Source organism: Doryrhamphus excisus, chromosome 21, assembly GCF_030265055.1.
Source record: "Doryrhamphus excisus isolate RoL2022-K1 chromosome 21, RoL_Dexc_1.0, whole genome shotgun sequence".
NCBI classification, from domain to species: domain Eukaryota; kingdom Metazoa; phylum Chordata; class Actinopteri; order Syngnathiformes; family Syngnathidae; genus Doryrhamphus; species Doryrhamphus excisus.
Window position 1 is genome coordinate 744,017 of NC_080486.1, and position 21,697 is coordinate 765,713.

The following is a 21,697-nucleotide window of genomic DNA, read 5'->3' on the forward strand; positions in this document are numbered from 1 at the left end:
TCAATCCTTCCTGTCACTCAAGGTTGGCCTGAAAGAAACCTGGGCCGGGAGCAGCGGCTGAAGGCGCCCATTTGACGGATGACATTGGTGTTGGACATTAGCGCTTTGGCGGCCGTTCGGTTAAGCCCATCAATATGGCTGCCTCCGTCTTTCACACCGACAATACTTTATCTGTCTTCTGTATTTCTTCTTTCTATTTCCTCAGCTCCACTGAGATGAGTCTTGGGATGGCTAGCTGACATTTCTAAGGATGCGGGCAGTCTTGCCTCCGCAAAAGAGATCTCACGGTTTGACACAAGCGGCTTTCATAGCTGTACTCGTTGGTCGTGTTTAATCAAGGGTCCGGTTCGGGTGTCAACGGTGTTTTCCTTGCGTCGTGTGAGCTACGCAGTTGGTGTCAGGATTCGGGATAGGTGGGTCAAGGATGATGGTGTCCGTGGATGCGGTATGGGGGCAGTCGTGCAGATACACGCTTGCCTAGTGCTTCATGTTGTTTGAACGGCCACACAATTGTTCCCTGAATCAGAGGGACCCAAACCTCCATTGTAGAGTCCCCTCCTGGTGGTGCCGTGGTGTCCAGTTTTGGTCGGACAACAATCAGGTTTCACCCTCAGCAGTGTAACGGTGTCGTACGTACAGGCGGCAAACATCCTGGCTTTTTGTTGGGGAACTGTACGTGAGAAGTCGGCATCTGTCATGACCGACTATGACTTGTACGCAAGTAGGTCAAGTCATGAACCATCAAGGGTCTGTGTCGGACGGGCGTGTGGTTTGAAGCCACAGGCGGGAAAGCTGACGTGCAGCTGTTCTTTCAACCCGATGCAAACGTCACCGTGGTCGGAGGTGGCGTCCGGGAAGACAAATTGGTTGCGCGTCCCTCACGCAGACGCTCACCTCATGATTTGTGATCTGTCGGTCAGTGTTCAGAAGGTTAAAGCGTGCTTGACGTCACGTTCTGCAAACCACCGCTGGTCTTATCTCGGAAGCGCTAAGTGCTTCCAGAGCACCTATCCGTTTTGCCGTCATGGCTTTAATTGGAAACTTGTGAATGTCTTTATGGGAGACTATGATCTCACCTCCGACTGGGTTGTCGTTCCGCTTCTGATCTTTTAGTTGGTGTTCTTAATATACGTTTTGCACCTGGACCGAACGCCGTAAATCTCACTCTGCAGAAACCCTCTTCATCTTCTCAGCAGGACACCGGCGCTCATTAGCATTGTCATCGTTCTGCTTCTCCAGCATCATGTTATATCTGAGCAGCTCTTCAAAGATAGACGCCGCACGCTCCTTCGCATCCCGACGTGATAAATGCCACCGCATTCCCCTTCATCCCCCTCCATCCCCCTCGCTCGGAGATGAAGGCAAACACCGATGAAAACTTCTAAGGAAAACAGAGCAGGGAGAAGTGTTTGTTGTTTCATAACGGTGACGGAGAGGACAACTGGGGTGCGAGGAGCAAGGCTGAGGAGGTGCCTTCAAGCCTCATGTTTATTTAAGGACAAACAAACCACTTCCTTCATCACGCCGGTGAATCTTGGCACTTCTGATCTGAGAGTACGTCATCTTGGTACTACAGTCGTCCCTCGTTTAGTGCGGTCAATCGGTTCCAGACCCGACCACGATAAATGTAGGATTCTTTATAAATTCATCAAGAATTCAACCTTTTTACGAACTAACTATATGATATATACATATATATATATATATATATATATATATATATATATATGTGTATATATATATATATATGTGTATATATATATATATATATGTATATATATATGCATGTCTACCACGACATTACACCAATATAGTCACCTTGACACTTGTGCAGATAAGCAGGATGGATGGATGGATGGATGGAAGCAACGTACATTGAGGATTATCGGCTTCCCGGTATTCCATAATCCATGACCGATAGACAATAGTTTGTGGTGAAGACAAGGAAGTTTTCCTTCTTCGGTGTTTGACTTTAAGTTGATTTGTTGCTTTGTAAAAGAGACGTCTGTAGTCCGGGATATTGGACTTTACAGAGTGAAGGGCAGAACTTCGCCAAGCGTGCCAAACTCGGGTCTCATAAAATGTGATTTGTACGTTTGTGTACGGCGTGAAATATGAACACGGTGAAGTCTTCATTCAAAGTAAAGCGCAAAAAAAAAGTTGGCTTCTGTGGTTTGAAGGAATGTCCTGTGTCTTCATCACCCCTGATCCGAACACCAAAGCTTCCCTCAATCGAAGCGTTCATGCTTGGACGGTTAATAGAGCAGGCTTCGGAATAACCAAAGGAGGTTAACTCGCATGAACAAAGAGGAATATCCTCATAAATTAGAAAATATTGATAGAAATGATCATGAAAACCTTAGGGGTGCTCAGATCTTCTTCATTTAAGTGGACCTTTTTGGATCTTTGGGCCATTTTAGAAGTAGTTTAATAGGCAGCCCTGGTGTACAGAATACTCCAACATCCTGTAAGTCACATTCAAACCCAAACGAGACTCCAATAAGCTCCGTTCCAGAAAAGTAAAGGTGTAAACACACGGATCACAAACTAAGATGAACTACTTCATTTGACTCGGTTCAAACATCGCTTTGGTTTTCATACATTTCAGTTTTTGTGCGACTTTTGTGATAAATTACGAAACCCAAGGCGCCGCTTTGCAGTCACGTCCGCCGTCTTGGCCCAGCAGAAGTCCTTCACCAAATCATGAACACAAGGTCATTCCAAACATTTGAATAATGGTGTTTTTTTTTTTTTGGATAAAGGACAATCGCAATCCCACACTAAATGAGAGTCAGCGTATCATAAATAAAATGATTGCTTTGTGTACACGCTGTGTCCTTGGCCAATGACTGAGCGTAACGGCTATTAGGGTTCCCTAAGTCTTGTTTTCGTCAAGATCACCTAGGCGATCAGTTTGCATCCTTGTTATGGTTTATGCATGACAAACGTGCGCGGGAAATGCTCTCTGCAATCAGCTCTTGATCTCTGAAAAAAGCCAATTTGCTCTTTGTTTTGCTTCCGCTGCATATCAAGCGAGACGGGAGTCACTTTGCTTTTTCATTTTGATCATCAGCACCAGTCAAGAACACTTGATTGTGCCCGACGACTGAGTCATTTTCAATCATGATATGAGAATGGTATTGTTTCCGTCATGAATAAACATAGGCGCTCCTCCTTTCCCCCTCACATTCTTCTAATTCTCACCTGCTGTATTAAAATGCCTAATCTTCTGACAATTGCAGCCTGAGTGATGTGTATTGTATCAACAATAGCATAGCAAGCGACACACACCTAATTACTACCTGGCTGGAAATGATGAGGAATAATAAGCGCCATCATGGAGAGGCAATGACTGCAAGTTCATGAGCAACACGCCGGGATCCGTTAATGAAAGGAAACAATAAGCCTCCTTCAGAGTTCTTAGGAATATGTGCTTACATTCTTGGCGCGTGCTTTTCAAAGACATGCATGAAATTAACATGTTGCGGTAAAGCCTGGGTCGCAACCTGCCGTGCGCACGTCTACGTGCACAAAATGCAGAAATGCACAGATGTGCTGATTTTTGGCGTTTTGTCATATCAAACTTGTCAGTATCCTGTCCGTTCATTGGTTGCTCCATGAAGCTCCTGACAGCAATGAAAAGTTGAACATTTTTTAACTGGGATGGCGTCGCAAGCTAGCGTCTGGCCATGTTTAACATGCGTGACGCTGCCGTGGTGCGGGTGAATGGACTGGACGCCCCCGCATCATGCCGGTCCATTTCATGGCACGAAACAAAAAGGGTGACAACCACCAGAGGATGTTTGGTCACCAGTAGCATCATTTCTTCAAATGTACCAAATACATATCCGGTGGCACAGCAGAGAGCGGCATGAGTCTATCGGATGGCGAATAAAAAAAAAAGCCCATCTCGGCACGTGGAGTTTTAGGTGCTAAACAAGCCCACCAGTCCCTCACCCCCACAAGGCCCGCTTGACTATGCAGAACATTTTAAATCTTGCATACAGATTGAAATATTAATCCAAAGTGTACTTGCTCCAGGGGGTCCGGATGCCCCCGGCAGATCCGTGCAGCATTTCTGTCCTTCACGGTGGCTGAGCAAGACTACGGACCGCTAGCATCGAACAAAGCAAGCAGACAAAAGACTTGAGTGGCAGGAAGGCAGGAAGGTGTTTTTTATGATGACATTTCTGTCTATCCATGCATGTTGAATGCATGGAGAGACGATGCAAGTCATTTTGTGCGCCTTTTATTCCAGGCGGAAAAAAAACTTAGCATATTGAACTGAAAACAAACTTTCAAGTCGGCCGTCATCGCGAGGAAAATAGGAAGTGCAATTGAATTGTGAAGGGCCAGTTGCACTTGCAGATGAAATATGTTAATAAGCCGTCACAGCACAAGCGCAACCTCTGGCTAATGGCGCAGTGTTGCAATGGGGTCCTCCACGGGGGAGGGAGAAATGAGCATCTTCATCACGGAAACTCCCTCCCTCAGAGAGGAAGAGTCAAGCTGACAGGCGGCGTTAAAAGACGGAGATGGGCTGCCTGGGCCCGCCTCCCGTGCAACATTATCCTTTCAAGCAGAGGAGAGGGAATATAGTCGAAAGAGGATGGTTTCCTTTTAGTGTGAAGATTAAGAGAACATGAAAGGACAAAAAAACGACACTTATGGGAAGGAAAGGATGGTTGCTGCACTGTTGGTGAAAGTGGAACATCACGTCTCCAAGAACCTGTAGACGCCTCTCAGCACTGCACCGTGCATCGCGCACACACACACGATGTGCTGTTTGAAAGCCGTCAACCAGCACCTCAAAGACCCCCCCCCCCCCCCCCCATCCCATCTCACCCCATCACGGGTGTCGCTGGGCTGAATCCCAAATACGAGGACACTGAGAGGTCACGGGGACTCCTTCAAACATCATGCAAATGGAGCAGGGGTGTCCAAAGTGCAGCCCGGGGTCCATTTATTGCCTGTTCCACATTCTAAACATATCATTTTCAAAAAGAAAACTTTTTTAAAAATGTGGAAAGTAAGGTTGTATTGACAATAAAGTCACAATATTACAAGAATGAAATTTATAAGAAAGTTGAAATATGAAACGGCAGAGATTTAAAAAAAAAAAAACAAATATTGATGCAACTAAAAGTAGTTTTTTAAAGTCATATTACATGAAACGAAAACCAAATTTGAAAAATTAGCTTGTGAAAACATTATTATTATAGAAATTAAGCCAAAATGTGATGGCAACAAAGCAATATCGCAGAAAACTGGCAGATTATTTAAGAAGGTCAAAATATTTAGAAAATGAAAACTGAAGAAATGCGGTGGGGGGGGGGGGGGCAAAGTCGATAATCATAGGCTTGTTCTTCTTAGCATATCTACGTTCCAAAATATCAAAGTAGCAAAGTTGCATCCTTTCATTTGTCACTATGTGCCCCCGATGGGAAATTTGGACGCCCCTGCTGTAGATCAGCACTGCACTTTGGATGACACACACACACACACACACACACACACACAAACACACACACACACACACACACACGATATGCTGTTTGAGGTGCTGGCTGATGGCTTTGAAAGAGGCCCAGTCCCCCCCTCGGGTCCCTTCAGAGTGAAGCATCATCCCATCACGGGTGTGGCTGTGCTGAATCCCGAAGACGAGGACACGGCGAGGTCACGAGGACGTCTTCACACGATGCAAATGGAGGAAGCGAGGATTGCAATCACGCCGCCACTGTTGGTTGGAATGACGCATTTGTTTCTCATGGAGTTGCAGCACGAGAAACGGCCTCATTAAAGTGGCGTGCATGTGGCGGCGCTATGAGAGGTGGGGGGCGGGGGCTGGGGGGGACAATATGCCTTGTCGGTTATTTAATGAAACGTCTCACCACGGCACATCAATCCAAGTGGTGGAGCGTTCTGGAATTTAGTTATTGCCAACAAATCTTCCTGAATGAAAAGGTCCGGTATTTCCTGTGTGGAGCCAAAGGCCGCTAGTGTTATTGTTTTGTGTCGTAGAACGTTATTAAACATGGCCGGCGCAGTCAAAGACCTACAAAAGTCTTTTTTTTTTTTTGTCCAAAGTTCTAGAAATTGAAAGAAAAGGAAGAAAAAAGCAAAAGGAACAATGTTGAACAGAAAAGGCTGATTTACTTTTCTTTTTCTTTTGTTTACCAGTGGGCGAAGGGGACGTTTGGACATGGTGTGAACATCACAGGCTGGAAAAAAACAGAGGTAACGCTTGATTTACTCACCTTCACAGTCCAGTTAATTCTGATATCTGAGCTGTTTTTTCTGTCTTATTCCAGTCAGCATGTCCTCATCCTGGATCCCGAATATGAATCCTTGATGCTGATGAGGACGGCCTGGATCACCCCGGGATGCTGGTGTGTATATTCCGGGTATTCCGGGTGTCAGCATCAGAGTAACCTTCATGACTGTTTTAGTTTTCCGTTCTATTTACGGCCCCTCGGCCATTAGCATGCTTACTCATTTGCACATTTTGATGAGTTCCCCCCGCAGCAGTCCTCGGGCTGGTATGCATCCTAACTTCAAGCGTGCCCGTTTTGCTCACGTGCAAACGGCAAGTGAAAGGACATTTAACGTGCTTTCATGGAAGGTTGCTTGTGTGTCTTTGGCGGGGAGGCGTGCGGCGTTCCCATCAGCCTGCCGGATAGGAAATCTGAACGATGGCAAACACTGGAGATTGCAATCGGCCTTTGGTGTGTCCCCACTTGATTGGGGGGGGGGGGGGCGTCGGGCCTGTGTGCATGCCGATGAAGAGGATAAAGATAAAGACGTTTATAATCAATACTTTAACAGCACTGTTGACTTTTTTTGCCAAAAGATTTGAAGCGGGAGCGTTTAAATGAAAGTTATTGGATCTGTGTGAGAGATCCCTGATATTTCACGCTCATGCTCCCGGCGTTCCAGTTGAAAGAGAGAAAGATGAAGGCGGAAGGATCCAGCTCAAACTCTCGTTGGCTAATCAAAAGATTTAGCACAGCACTGGAGTTGGAGACTGGCCATGAAGCCGTGCCGGTTGGAATGAGGACACTTAATTGAGTCCTGGGGGGGCTGTGGGCTTCCTGCTCCGACCTCTGCTCCACTCGTACATCCAGGCGATAAAAATCCCAACTAGGATCAATAAAATGGCTTGAATTTATGAAGGAGGTGTTAGGAATGGCATATTTTCCACTGTGTGATGGATATGCACAAACATGTTGCCGTACTCGTGTAAAACAGGTGGAAAATATTCCATTCACCTTCCAGAATCTTTTCAATCAAATGAATCTAAAATCCAACCTGAGCTCGATTTAGACCATCATGAGACGGGATAGTTTTACCCTGCGTATTATGGGATGGTTTGCTGCAATGATTAATGATCAATTAGTACATGTTATGTTATGTAAAATGTTCCATTCCTAACCGCCTTTTTAATGTAAGCATGAGACGGTTTAGTTTTACTAATACAGTAATAAATATAATTTAGATTACAGCAACATTTGTGCTTATCTACCACAAATTGGAAAATATAACATTCTTAAGACCATTTTAATATAATTATTAAATGAATTGAGATTTAGACCACAGTGGGGGTTTTACCCTACTGAAGATATTTTCCATCCTGTTTGTACAGTACAGCAACACCGTTGTGCTTATCCACCACAGAGAGGATAATGTTCCATTCCTAACAAAGCCTCCATCTTGCAGTGAAAAGGACCAGAAAAAAGGTTGGCTGTGTCATTTATTGATTTCCTTCTTGGGCCGCTCCACTGTTGCGTAAATGCAGTTGAGTGTTTTTGGTAATGCGGCTCATGAACAAACGGTGATGAAAACATCACCTCCTTGACAGAGGTAACTATCTCACACACACACACACACACACACACACACACACACACTGGTGTCAGATGAGCTTGCCGCTTGTTTACAATGTCCGGACATCTTTGCTTGTACCTCGTCACACAGGATCCTGTTAGGCCACAGAAGCCAGGTGACAGATAAAGCCGCTGGACGCTCCACATCCACAGCGCCGGTGACCTCGGTAAACACGGACAATCAGTGAGTCATGCAGCCCACCAGCACACCAGCGAGGTTATCTTCAACTAAAAGTGGAGTCTGGACCCGCGGGCGCGTGACAGGATGGTGAGCTTACGTGACCTTGTGAGGCCGCGGCTCCAAACAAACGCCAACACGGCCCCTGGTTAAAGGTTAACACCCACACACGATAAAGGAGCTTTATGTGCTGGTTAACCTTTCCAGCGCGTTGAAAGTAGACTCCAGTAAATAGACGGCACGGCGTTTTGTTCTTTCTATATCAGGAATAAAAGCTGTTACATATGGAACAATACGGTTCAGATCTTGGCTCAGACCTTTTTGCGTGGAGTTGGCATGTTCTGTTTTTGCCAACCATCTTTTTCCTCCGGGCTAACGCTTATATTTCGCCCTTCTCCCCCATTCCTGTATTTTTTAACTTTTTAACAATCCTCTCCAGTCCACTTGGTAAACATTGGTGCAACACAAATGTCACCACTCCGCTGCAGGTCAGGACGGTGACACATAAGGGGGGGCGGGGCCTGTCATGTGATTCATTTGACTCAACCAAAGCCATGTTCCCTTATTTTGCTCTGAAATATCAACATAACATATAACATATAGCAAGTACGTTTTCAAAAGTGAACTTTTTGGTTTCATCACAGCGCAGACGTCTTATAGTTATGATACAAATGAAGAGCTTGCAACCAAAAGGCGCTAAATCCATTTTGACTGATTTCGAGAAAATCAATGATATCTGAAATGGAAACAGCACCTTTTGGTTGAAAGCATAAATTTCATATCACTTTTTTAAATATTTTTTTAAATGATTTCAAGACCAAAATATGTGATTTGGATACACATGACAGAGGTCTATTAAACTCATGAAAAACATGCAACTTAGTGAAAATTGGATTTAGCGCCTTTTGGTTGCAAGCTCTTCAAATACATGGAATACACACGTGTAACATACATTTAAATACAAATGTTTGGTTGTTTTTATTATTACGTGTAGTATAAACTCTGTGAATAAGGTCTTATAGGAGGGCTTTTGTCGGATACCGTTAAACTAAATATATATTTTAGCTTGCCTAAAATGATACTCCTGCTCAACAAATTAAAGGTAAAACTTAAACTGAAGTAAGAAGTAGCGACATCGGCAATGCTGGTCCTGCTTGATGTGAGGGCGATCACCCAGTCCTACTTCTTACTACGTTGCAGCTAGTAAGTACTTTAACACTTCCCCATTTTCCAGCGTTTTCTTAGGCAAAGTGGCTCCTCGTGCCAAGCATAAATATCTATCTATATATATTTATATCAGGCAGGAGCAAGGCGTTTTCGTGCTCGTGTCTGTGACCTCCGGGCATTTCATCACGACTGAAATCCACGACTTGATGTGTGCAATATTTACACAGCACAATGGACAGCCTAACTCTCCTTTCAGAGCTCGGCGCCCAAACCGAGCACTCCAGATCCTATCTATTTGATTTCTCACAGTCCCAATATAACCTCCTCCACGCCAGGCTTTTTATTACCGCTCAGGGAGGCCAGCTTTATTTGCAAGCTGTTTGCTGTAGCAAATTGTTATTGCTCCGTGGCATTTCAATTGAGTGAGATATCAATGGATTGTGTCATTCACTGGCCAGACGTGACTCCCATAGCAACATCAAATATTGGGGTAGGGATTTTAATAAAGGGGGGCGACGCCGTGACTGTAAGAAATATTCAACCATCCGCTGACCATCGTAAATCCCCGCCGGTGTCATGGTGCACGCCTTCGTGACGGAGGCCACGGCTTGTGTCGGGAAGGGCACAAGCCCCCCCGGGGTAAAAACGAAACCAAAACATGCATGGGATTGACTCGCTGTGGCGACCCCCGACAGGGAAGAAACCAAAGTGAAAACTAAAGACTGACCCAGCAGGCCTAAGGCCAAACCAAACGCTCACAGAATCTTTCTTGGGTTTGATGTAGATTCGACATCACGGAAATGGGGCACTTAGGACCCCCCAAAATAAATTCTTTAGGTTCTGTGACATTTGTGCTGGCTACCAAAGTTCTGACTATGCAACAAAACGTTCAGTTTGGAATGGCATAACGATGTTTTCTATCGTTATGTCACAGTGAGGAGTGCAGACATATCGTTATGATCAGTTCAGTCCACGAAATTATGAATAAGTACTTGAATAAGCGCCATCGTCATGTTACATTTTGCGTCTATAAGTGGTTGCTAGCACGGTGCTTTTACTCTATTTAAGTCTTTCAGAAAAACTACAGTATCAAATCACTCCTCGCATTTTCTGGCTGTGTTTGATTTCTTCGCCAGCCGATCCCAACCAGTTCCATCTGAGTGGTCAGGATGATTTATATTCCGATAGCAAGCATGATCCCATTTAGGGTTTTACATAATACAAGCATATGTCATGACTCTGAATTCTGTTTTTAATGTTAGGAAAATGACTATAATTGCGACTGATGCAGGAATATAGCATGCATGTACGTAAACTTAGCTATGTGTCAAGGTCATGTTGAGTCACCCTTGGAGGGAAATGTGCGGAACGCCACTTTTCTTCTGGGTCTGACCCTCCCTGATCTCTGGCTTCTGTTTCTTTGTCTCGCTCCTCTTTGTTTCGCCTGCCTGTCTTCATTAAACTTGTCAAGTTCTCGCTCCAGCTTCGCCAGTCTGCTATTATGCTTTGCGGCGCTCATCAGCGTGCCCTTCAGTTGCCTGGAAACTGAGCATGACGAAGACCCGAGGACGGCAGCAAAGTACATCAGATGGAGGTGTAGCAAGTCAGTGAAAAGTTTCAGAAGAAAGGTGAGATCAAACGGATGCTTGTTGCCGGGAATGTGTACCTTACGTATCGATGGTACAACCGACCAATCGGGTCAAAGAACCACGTAGAAGCCAAACCCATACACTCATCAGCTATAAAATAGGCGAATAGTGGCATCAAAGTACACAATCATCCAGGGGGACGTTATAATATCATCTTTATCGTGTTCACCAGAGTCGAGTGTTAGTTGTGTAGTTGCGTGTATTCTTCTGCTGTAACTAGTTTTCCAGGGAGCCTCATTCACTTCAAATGGACATGAATTTATACAGGTATGCTGCAAATGCTACATAATTATACTTGGGTGTGGCCATGGCTTCTCTTAGGGTTCTCTCTGCTAAAATAATAATAATAATACTAATACATAAAATAAAGTTAAGTGCAATGTTCCTGAAGCGTGCATCCTAGATAGCCGTGTCACCAGTGGCTGACTTCCTGTCTGTGGAGTTTCAAAGAGTACAAAAATAATTCACCAAATGTCACCAGCTACCCGGCGCTGCTTTTCGGTGTGTAACAAACATTCCAATGAGCTTTCATCCCGTCTGGAAAAACCTGAGCAAAGCAAGCTTGATTCGTGCATCACCGCCAATCAATGTGGTGTTCAATCAATACCAGGGGCATGTATTTGTGCGCCCCTTTGGTCACCGAGCTAATAACTGAAGAAAACTGATTGTCTGCCGTCCTCGTGGGTGCTGTAGCCAAATATATAACTTTATATACGTAAGTCATTCATTGGAAAACCTTTTAAATGGTGTCGTAGTAGTTGGTCATTCCCAATCCAACATTTGACTTGACTTTAGTTCCCTTGGCTAATTCCAGTGAAATAGTTGTTGGGATCTTTTTGACACAAAAAGTAATCACTTCGAGGAGGATTAGTAAAGAATTCCAAGCTGACACGAAAGCCCTTCCCGACTGGGGCCCACTCCTACGTACCTACAATTAGAACATCGTTATAAATCTGACAAAGTAACATCTGTGCAAACAAAATATCTGGAAGCAGAAGCAAGCAGGAAGTCATAATCTGGCATCAGATCCGCTCGGATGAAGCCGGGCTCGGGGAATGCCGGAGGTGTTTCACACTTCAGCAGATCCTAAAGTGAGTGCGTCCAATGGCAAATTAACATAAGATTTAACAAGAATTCACTGAGCTGCAACCAGCGTGTTTGTGTTCTGGCGCTGGGACGCCATTTGCACAAACCTTGTGACGATTGTCTCGTCTCTGGCTTCATAGCCGCTCTATCTTCAAACGCTTCATACGGTCGTTAACCAGAACATACAACGTGGAACTGGGGTTCGTCGTCTGCAGTCCAGAAACGTCTTATCTGCTGATGTAATCGATCTTTACAGTGAATGGAAGGAAGAACACGTGATGTGCTAATCCCATTCCAGAGAGCCGTATTTCACCCACGTCTGCTCGAGATGCTCCCGTTTCTCACCTGTAGACCCCCCCCCCCCCCCCCCCCCCCCAACACTGCATTTGACTGCAAATATTTCTGTTCCTGTCTCTCCTCTCTCCCTCTGCCCTGCTGCCTCTCTTTGTCTCGCCGTCCGTCTCCATTTGTCTCTGCGGACAGGAAGCTTTCTCTGAGGGCTGCACTCTGACACGGTGTAAAGAAGTAAGTTTGCTCCTGCAGTGACAGCAGCACTTTGCAGTCAGGATAACAACTCGGGATATTGACAGAGTGGAGGGAAAGAACTTCAGGGGTCATCGTGAGCTGGCAGCCAGGAGACGGGAAGCCTGGTATGTTTGTCCAGGGTTACAATCATGGCGGAGAAATGCTTCAAATTAAGTGCTTATCAAATAGTCTGTCTCATCTTTGCACCTTTAGAGTCTGCTGGTGTCAGACTGACAGGATTCCACACGTGGAGGTTTGCCACACGGTTGCTCGATTACCCAAAACCAAGAGTGACGCAACACAGGGATGTTAATCATTTGAATCACAGACACTGAAGGTGACCAATCAGAACACACCTCAACCTTGCCTTTGTTGACATCATCTGATACTGTATCACTCCTTTAGTAATAAGGTTAAATTAAAGTAGTGTTAGATATTATTGATACACCTTTGGATTCCGTCAATCCACTCAGCTTCTCATAGAAGGCCATCTGGACACGCACTCACACAGCACAACAAGAGATAAAAGTAATGCAGATCAACATACTTCAAGCCAGAGTCTCACACAAACGTAACTTTCACTTTCCTCGTTGTTGAGGTTCATATATTGCTCCCTCACTAGATTGCAGTTTTCAATATAGTTCATTAATAATTGATTGTTGCTTCATGGCTAACTATCGGCTATTCTCGGTCCAAAAATATAGATAAATATGTAGCATTGTGGTTCTCCTCTGATATTGTGTGGAAGTGGTAGGTTTTGTACTTCTTTCCCACTCTGTTTCAAAGACTTTATGAAGTAAATTAGAGAGGCTAACGAGGTAGCACACCAGCTTGCTATGCTAACGGAAGCCGTTTATGTCCTGCAGGGATCTCGTAGCCTGTGCAATGGGATTTCAACACAGAATAATAGGGGTGTCAAGGTGATTATAGGGGTGTTATTTCATGTCTATGGGGATCCAATCATGATAAAACCGGTATTTAACAAGTCATAAACAGGTTTTCTATGTTCTATGTTGAATCAGACGTAAAGACGCAAATTCACTTATCGCGGTCGAGTCTAGAACCAAATGAAGGAAAACTGTACTTTCCTTCTGGGCTCGTCCTTCATCCTGGATGACGGAATAGAATTAGAAAAGCTTGTACATCGTGTGATGATTGGCTGCTCCTCCAATAGCAGCGCTGTCCACCAACCAGGAAGAAAGGTTCAAGAAAAAGAAATAACCTTTCCAGCCGTCAATACCCTGCACACTTCCCAAGGAACATCCGCTTGGTTAAAGATTCAAAGATCTTCAAAGAGTGAAAATATTACCAGTTGATTTAAGCACTTGAGTGGCGTTACAGTAAGACGTAATAAAAATATGTTAGAAAAACCCTTTGAGCAAAATGTGTACGAGGAAGGTCAGATATTCATCTTCATTTCTCTCTTTGATAAATGTTTAAATACCCCGGAGACGTGCACACATGAATAAAACAATGCAAGTTATTGTTAGACCGGATGCTTTCAGATGACATCTAGCAAATATCAAATATGAACATTGATGAAAAATGTGGGTCAGACTTCGTAGTAAATCACTGAAGACTGACCGTCAATGACTTTGGTCAACAAGAACCTGCAGATCCAAGATCAGAAGGTCCAACTCCAACCCTCACCGACTTGAAGACGACATACGCCATATTGTATGCTAACTGGGAAATACGCAAACTCAGGCGTCAGTTCATTGTTGAGGTTCGTTGTTTGACCGCCAAGGTTCCATTGTATATTTTCGGGGTGGTTTGAAGGTCAAACATGACATAACGATATTGTTTGAAAACATTCAACGCAGCATGTCCGCCATGTTTGTTGCCGCCTGCTTTCTTGTCAGCAATTGATGTTGGTGGTTAAAAAGTGATGTGGACATATGTTAACATATTTTTACAACGGCACCCGCTGCGACGGAAGTAGCAAGTTTACTGGGACACATTCTATTCGGTTGTTGAGATTAATGCATAATTAATCGCAGCTCTGGCAAGCCATGTTGGACTTGGGTTGCTGCTCTGCTGGGGAATTTGGGCCAGCTGGGCGGACGGTACTCAATTTGGACCCACAGTCCACTGATTGGGCTGTGAGCTTTTAGGTTACACTTGGCAAGTGTTGCCAAACCTTAAATCTTCCAAAGTGGTGTTGTTGGAAAAGATGTTTCTTAATGAGATGTTTCGTGATTGGTTCTAACGTTTTTGTGTTGTGTTCTAAACGCTAGGACCACAGAGCATCGTCTCGCTGTAGGCTGTCCAACATCCTTCACCTGGAAGAGTACTGCCCGACCAATACCGTCCAGGTAGGACATCCCTGTGCTGCTTGCTGCTATTCATGTAACGTGTATTTTTTTATTGATATATGTTGTTGCTTTAATGGGGAGGATTTGTTGTGCGGCTCTTTGATACGGTGCGTTAGTTAAATTTGGCGAGGAAGAGCACAGATACCGTACGTACTATATCCACTCCACAAACACACTGACTACCTGTGGCCCCTCCCACCCCTCCAGCAGCGCAACCATACAAAGCCCGGCGTCTCATCTTCCTCACTTGCCCGTCTCACCATTTCAGCTTATCTTTGGCATCAAGGCAGGTCCGCCATTGTTGGGATTTCCTCCCCTTAATTGCCGGGACTCTGGGCTCACTGCGCTGCTGTTTCAGGTTCCATTTCGCTGGATGAAGGTGCACGGCCAGAGGCGGGGTTGGGTTTTACCGCCTGTTGAAGCTCCTGGCACTTAACAAAGCACTTGATTCATTTCATTGTCCTCCTTGGGACATCGGCTATTATCCCGCTCATGATGAAGATGATTGGTCAAGGGACAAATCTGTCTTGCTGAAAGTTGACCGGACGCATTGACATCCCATCATTGGGGTGCTCGGGTGACAGAAATAGGACTTGTCAACTCGGAACACCCATTGGCTACGTACGCTACGACATTAAACTCCTCTTGCTATGAGGACAATTTCTTTTCTCTTAATATTCTGACATTACTCTCCCCATTCTCCTTCTTGCTCAATATTATGTTTAGAATGCCCCGAGGGCCACTACAATAAGAGCCGTGGGCCGCACGGCCCCCCCGGGCCACACTTTGAACACCCCTGATAGACGACAATCAACATTTTATTTAGCAGCGGTTGGTTCCAAGCAATAAGATCCCAGTGCGATGCTTCTGACCCACATAGCTTTTCCCTCCTGGATCACACTTCCCTCATCTCTGGGGCTTCTCCGGCACTGATGATGATGATGATGATGATGATGGGCAGGACAATATTCATTATCTCTTCCTGGCAAATGAACTCAATGCAGACATTAACAATCTTAAAAGTAAAAAATAAAATGAAAAAAATTCCAAGCTGTGATTTTTTTTTCAGACATGTAATTAAACATCAAATTGGCGTCTGAAAAAAAGAGAAAAAGATGGCTTGATTAGGTATCAAGGATTGGATCGTTTCCATCAGCGATGATGTGAAATTGGGGTGCTGCAAGAGTGAGTTTGTGTGTGTGTCTGTGCACGCACACACACACACACACACACACACACACTGTTAAATGGCGTCACATGTGCGGACTCACATGCACAGGCCGAGACTGACAGTCGGCTGCCTCATCATTAATTCAGGAGCAGTCTCTCGCACCCTCCTCTACCCCTGAGAAGCTCTCAATGCTTCCCGGCAACATTATGCATATTTATTCATACATCTTTGCTGCTTGGCTAAATGTCACTGTAAATGTGTCTCCTTCCAATCAGGCCCTTTCTTTGTTTTTGCACTATGCCATCTCCCCACGCCCCCTCGTCTTATGTTGCCCCCCCCCCGACCTCGTCTTCCAACCCCCATGAAATTGTTTCATGCTCTTGAACTATTACCATAATGTTTCCAAAATTCAGATGCACTTTATTCAGCCCTCTGCTGATTTGATTCACACTTAGTTTCACCTCTCGCTGTCTTCTGCAGCGTGTGATATCACTGAGGGGTGTAGCGCCTCCTCCCCGCACGCCCGCCACCTCCGCCCCGCGCGCCCGCCCGCCACCGCCACCCCGCACGCCCACCACCGCCACCCTGCTGCTGACGAGATTTGTCACCCACTCGGGTCTCTACTGGCGCCCGGAAGCTTTGCCAGTAAACCAATATAGAATCATCCTCTCTACTTTGTTTCTCCAGCTTATCACCCCCCCCCCTTTTTTTTTTTTTTTTCTAAAACTCCACATGTACGCTTGACATTCCTCTGGAAAACAAGATCCAAGATTCCCAGCTTGAAGCCTTTTGAAAGCTGGTGCGTGAAGTATTTCTTTAGTAACAAGCAACATGTGTCTTTGTGCTGGGACGGCTTCATGGACCATGTCCACGCCATCCGCCGTGCTTGTCATGGACGACGCAAGGATGCTGTGACCGACTGTCATGCAGAGATGTCAGTCAAGGGAAACAAGCCGAGTGGGTACACAGAGAGAAAGAGCCGTCCCTGGCCACTCCGTAGGTCTAATTTCACGGCTTCACTCTGTCATGTTTTTAAAACATACATGAAATCATGTTGCTCCATGGTGGAGTACGGCCGAATACACGCGTCCCTCGCTGCGTCGCACTTCCAACCGCCCCATAAAGAGTCCCAAAAAGTCAGGAACTACTAAATGATGGCTGTTTGGTGGTGGACCAGTTCTATGGAGTATTGTGGTCACGAGACATCGGTAATGATATGAGACATGACGTTAGATCACATGACTTTCACAGCGCAGCCGACGTGCCGTGGCCGAGACGGACACGCCATGGCGAGATAAAGGGGGTGGGAAAAAAGGCTGTCATCTCCTTCCGTGTCGAAGTGATGAGTTCTTTTCCTTTTTGTCTTTCCTCCCCAATCCATTTGGAACACTTGACGTTTGGAATAATTATGTTAGAGGCTAACTAGTTAGCTTGCCATGCTAGCGGTAGCTGCAGTGATCCTGTAGTCTGCGCAATGTGATGTGAACAAAGGAGTGTAAATGTGACTATAGGGGTGTTATTTCATGTCTGTAGGGCTCTCTAGACCCTGCAATTGCATATTCTTAATAACATATTCATAAGACACCAAAATACAAGATCTAGACGCACTAGACCAGGGGTGGGCAAACTTTTTGACTCGCGGGCCGCATTGATATAACAAAATTTCTGGGGGGGGGCAGACTATATATTTTACACGTAACAGTCCACCTGGTATTATTGTATCTGTAAAATTGTCATGCAATCTGCTATTATTATTTATTATTTTATATTTATATTTAAATATTTAAAAAATAATAAAATATTATAATAATTAAAATAAAATTAAAATAATAATTATTATATTATTATGTAAAATATGCAAATATAACAATATTATTATATATAATTAATATAATAATTAGCATTAATATAATAAATATAATAATCATAATAGTTATAATAATAATATTATAATTTTAATTTTTATTATTATTATGTGCTTGTGTCTCTTTTTTCAGGAGCACTTTGTAAACAACAGACCATGTCAAACAACGAAATTGATACAACCATCAAAAGGTTGGCTCAGGCCATGATGCCAGGTTGTATGTTGACTTTAAATTAAATACTTTTGAAAGATTGGGCGGGCCGTATTCAAACACTTGGCGGGCCGGATGTGGCCCCCGGGCCGTAGTTTGCCCACCCCTGCACTAGACGCACCTCTTCAGTCATGCAATTGCTCCTCAAGTAATAAATGACTGAGATCCGTGTGCAAAATGACTCCTAAACCTTGAAATGATCCACAAAGTCATTGAAACTGCAGCCAAACATGAGAACGGCCGACACTGGGTCTGGGAGGGGTCCAGGTGCTCATTGAGTAGAAGTGCACACACGTGGGAAGGGACCACACGGGCCAAGGTAGAACCTGTGAAACTGGGGGGGGACAGATTGACGTCACTGGCCTTGTTTTCCGTTCATCCCAAACCTTGGCGTAACCTCTCATCCCAAGTATTTCCTTGCATCCAGGTTGTTGGGATGAGGCTGAAAAAGTCTATATTTCAATGGGAAATCCAGCTGGGAATGTTCCCGCTGAGCCAAAAACTTCCAACCTGAACATTTCACTTGCCCAAAAAAAAAGCTAATGAAATCAAACCCAGCGCTTTCAGCAGCAATAAAAATGTCTGCTTTTTTACCAGAAGTAATTATTCACCCGGCTCTCGGAAAGATTATTGGGGCCATGTAAGACAGAGCAAATCCTTGAAATTGCTCTTTTATTGTTCCTGGACAATCAAGCCCCCATTTCGGATATGGTCCCCTTGTGAAACGACTGTCGGCATTATTCCCGTCTCATCCCAGGACACCAAAGGCTGCCTTTGATAGAGATGCCGCCTCCATTTTAACATTGGCCTTATCGGGAAGACGGGAGTTATTACAATAAAGTCGCTCTCTAGGAATAAAAAAATATATCATCTTCCGGGACCGCAGCCTTATCTTGCTCGATTGTACCGCAGTAGTTTTTTTTTAATCTATCATTAACCCTTTGGAAGAGTCTACAAAAGCTGGAGTGGGTCTCATCCATCAAGTGGGTTCATGTCGCCCGCATTATTGACGCCTCAACACGTTTGGCCGTGTAGGGTCCGATTAACACAATACAGGATGTAGTCTTTAAGCTCCGGACCCCAAAAATGGCGAACGCGCTTGTCTGGAGAGCAGCTGTCAGGCAGCCGAGCTGCACTGCCTCGGACGCCCCCTGCAGGCCCCCACCGGCACAGCAGCTGATGACATCATTTCCCAGGAGGTCAGGAGATGGTGTGACAGCTTCCAGTAGTTTTACCTGACCAAAATATGGCCTGGATGCTGGACCTGACCAGACATGCTCCTGGGGGTCCGCACGCAGACCAAGGCTACCGAGGGGGATTTCAGGGGGACACTTTCATTCTTTTATTTTCTTATTTAAAGGGGGGTGTCCGGCCTCTGATTTATATTTATTCATGTTATATATATATATTATTTTTAAAGTTATACATTTATTATGAAAGCTGTTATGAGCTGGAGAAAACACTGCAGGCCCATAAAATGAAACAATTTATTCATTCATCACTTCCATATTTTTACCACAGGAGTTGACATAAATAACCAGATTTTAATGACGACATTTTTTTTCTTGGTAATCCAGCAAATATGAAAATATGAATCCATTTCCGGCCCGTGGGCCATGCTACGTGATGCTAACTGTTGCGAAAGGATCCTCTGGTGTCCCGATGGCCTCGAAGTATTCACTACATTCTTAGACTAGCTGGTATTAAAAGGAGCAGTGGGCCTCAAATGGCCCCCATGCTGCACTTTGGACACCACTGTCGTAGAGGTTCAAAGTGCGCATTAGTGCGTGTGATCCAAATCAAGAGATTCCGTTGAATGTGCCTCCCAACCTTTAACAGCACCTCCTTTACCTAAAAGCTTGGAAATGCTTCCGGGCTCCTAAGAAGGCAGCTGCGTGAACTCACGCACCCCCACGCGTGTGCACGGCGGCGTACTCATCCCTGGTAGAAAGGGGGTGTGTGATGCTGGCAGGGACTCAAACCCTCGGCGTGTTCCGTCAGTGCGAGCAGCGGCTGCGGCGGCGCGCGGAGGACAAGCCAGACGGAAGGAGACCGACGATTTGGGAGGTCGCTGGGGACTCATCGGTAACTTTTTCTTGTCAATTTCAGCCTCTCGGTCGCTTTTGTGGCTCGGCGTGGTCGGCGGAGACGCGGCTGGAGCGGGAAGGAGCGGGAGAGCTGGAGGAGGCGACCCCGCCGAAGCGCGTCTAAATGCGGGGAGGAGAGGGAAGGAGTCCCCGGGCTTTGGTTGCGTGTCTTTACGCGGGGCTGAATAGAAACGGAACCCAATGGTACTGTGGTCCTCCTTCGGTCGGAGCAGGCGAGGCAAGGAGGCTAGACTTGTAGGAAGTCTCTTTTGCCTTGTTTTGAGGAAGACTTAGCATTATTTGTGGAGAAATTGGAAGAAGGTGGATCGTACGAAGGCGCTTCAAGACAGGTGAATACTATTTTTATTAGTACTATTAAAATACTATAAAGGCACGTTTGCTACTTTTGTGGGCACGTAAATGACGAAATGACAAAAAGAGCATTATTTTTCTTTAGAATTTAGCGTTGTTGAATTAGCGAGCACAGGCCGTTTGTGTTCTTATTCCGGAGTAAAAAGGCGAGTACTGTCATTTGTTCCTACATTATGAATGAGAAAAGAGTGCTTTTGGTGGTCTTGGGAACTACCGGTGCGTGTAAAATGTGGCACAAAGATGCCCATTTTATTGGTTCAGGTGTACAAATTGCACATTTGAGGTTTCGGACGACAGACGCACCTTTTTGATGGATTATGTCATTTGTTGCTTTACAGCAGTTTATTTTAGATGGACGGTCCATTCTCCGATATTGCATGAACGCTGCCTTGCTGGTTTTAGTAAAAATGGTACGGAGAGAGGCATCGCACCCAATAGACTACCTCTGCTCTGTTGGTCAGAGCGCCGCTTTTACGCATAAAAAGACACATTTTTGGTTTCCACGCACTTTGGCTGTTTGTAGCCAAGCCAAAAAGGCTCATCGCCCCGTAAAGGAGCCTTTGTTATTTTAGGAGAATGTCTTTTTGGGAGTTTTGACTGATTTGGGGATAAGAGGAGCGCCCTTTCCAACCTGTTCTCACCTCCTTAAACCTGTCTCTCCTCTCTCCTCTCCCCTCTCTCCTCTCCACAGCTCAGGAGTGCCTCCTGCCAACCCGTTCATTGACTAAATAAGGAGTCAAAGTGGGAGTGGATCATTTCTTGACATATATACAAGGTGTGGGGAGAGGACATGGCCCATTCGGTGCTGGAGAGAAGAGCCCAGCCGGCTGATGCGAGAGGGAAGAGGATCTGAACGACAGGATGCTGGAGACCTGAATCTCGCCTCGACTGCTTCACGTCAAGTCGCACTTTTTCATTTGCATCTTTTCTCGCCCGTGCCCCTGCCAAGGGAAAGGGGGGCCACCAAGACGCCAAGGCTTCTGGGGGAGTTTATCTGGGATTTCTCTTTTTCTCTTTTTATTTTTGGGGAGACAAACCAAGGATGCATTGTGGATTAGTCTTTATCCTGTTGATGGGAATCCTCTCGGTGGCCAAGGCTTTCAAAAATGGTGAGTGTGACATCTGATATCTATATAAATAATCCCTTTATGCACTCTGCCAGGCAACTAATCCCAATATTTCTTTAAAA

General features: G+C 45.2%; 1 protein-coding gene across 10 annotated transcripts in view; it reads left to right on the forward strand.

Annotated features, from left to right (window-relative positions):
• The window catches only part of nrp1a (neuropilin 1a), a 123,643-nt gene that overhangs the window by 46,738 nt on the left and 55,208 nt on the right, over positions 1-21,697 (forward strand). For 3 of the 10 annotated variants that reach the window (XM_058059338.1, XM_058059337.1, XM_058059347.1), the window contains exons 6-11: positions 6,181-6,237; positions 6,312-6,389; positions 7,975-12,613; positions 12,702-12,825; positions 14,726-14,803; positions 21,200-21,617. In XM_058059338.1, the coding sequence (XP_057915321.1) occupies positions 21,551-21,617 (67 nt within the window). In that variant the 5' untranslated portion in view covers positions 6,181-6,237; positions 6,312-6,389; positions 7,975-12,613; ... (1 more) ...; positions 14,726-14,803; positions 21,200-21,550. The other 7 variants (XM_058059342.1, XM_058059340.1, XM_058059343.1 and 4 more) reach the window with 7 other exon arrangements.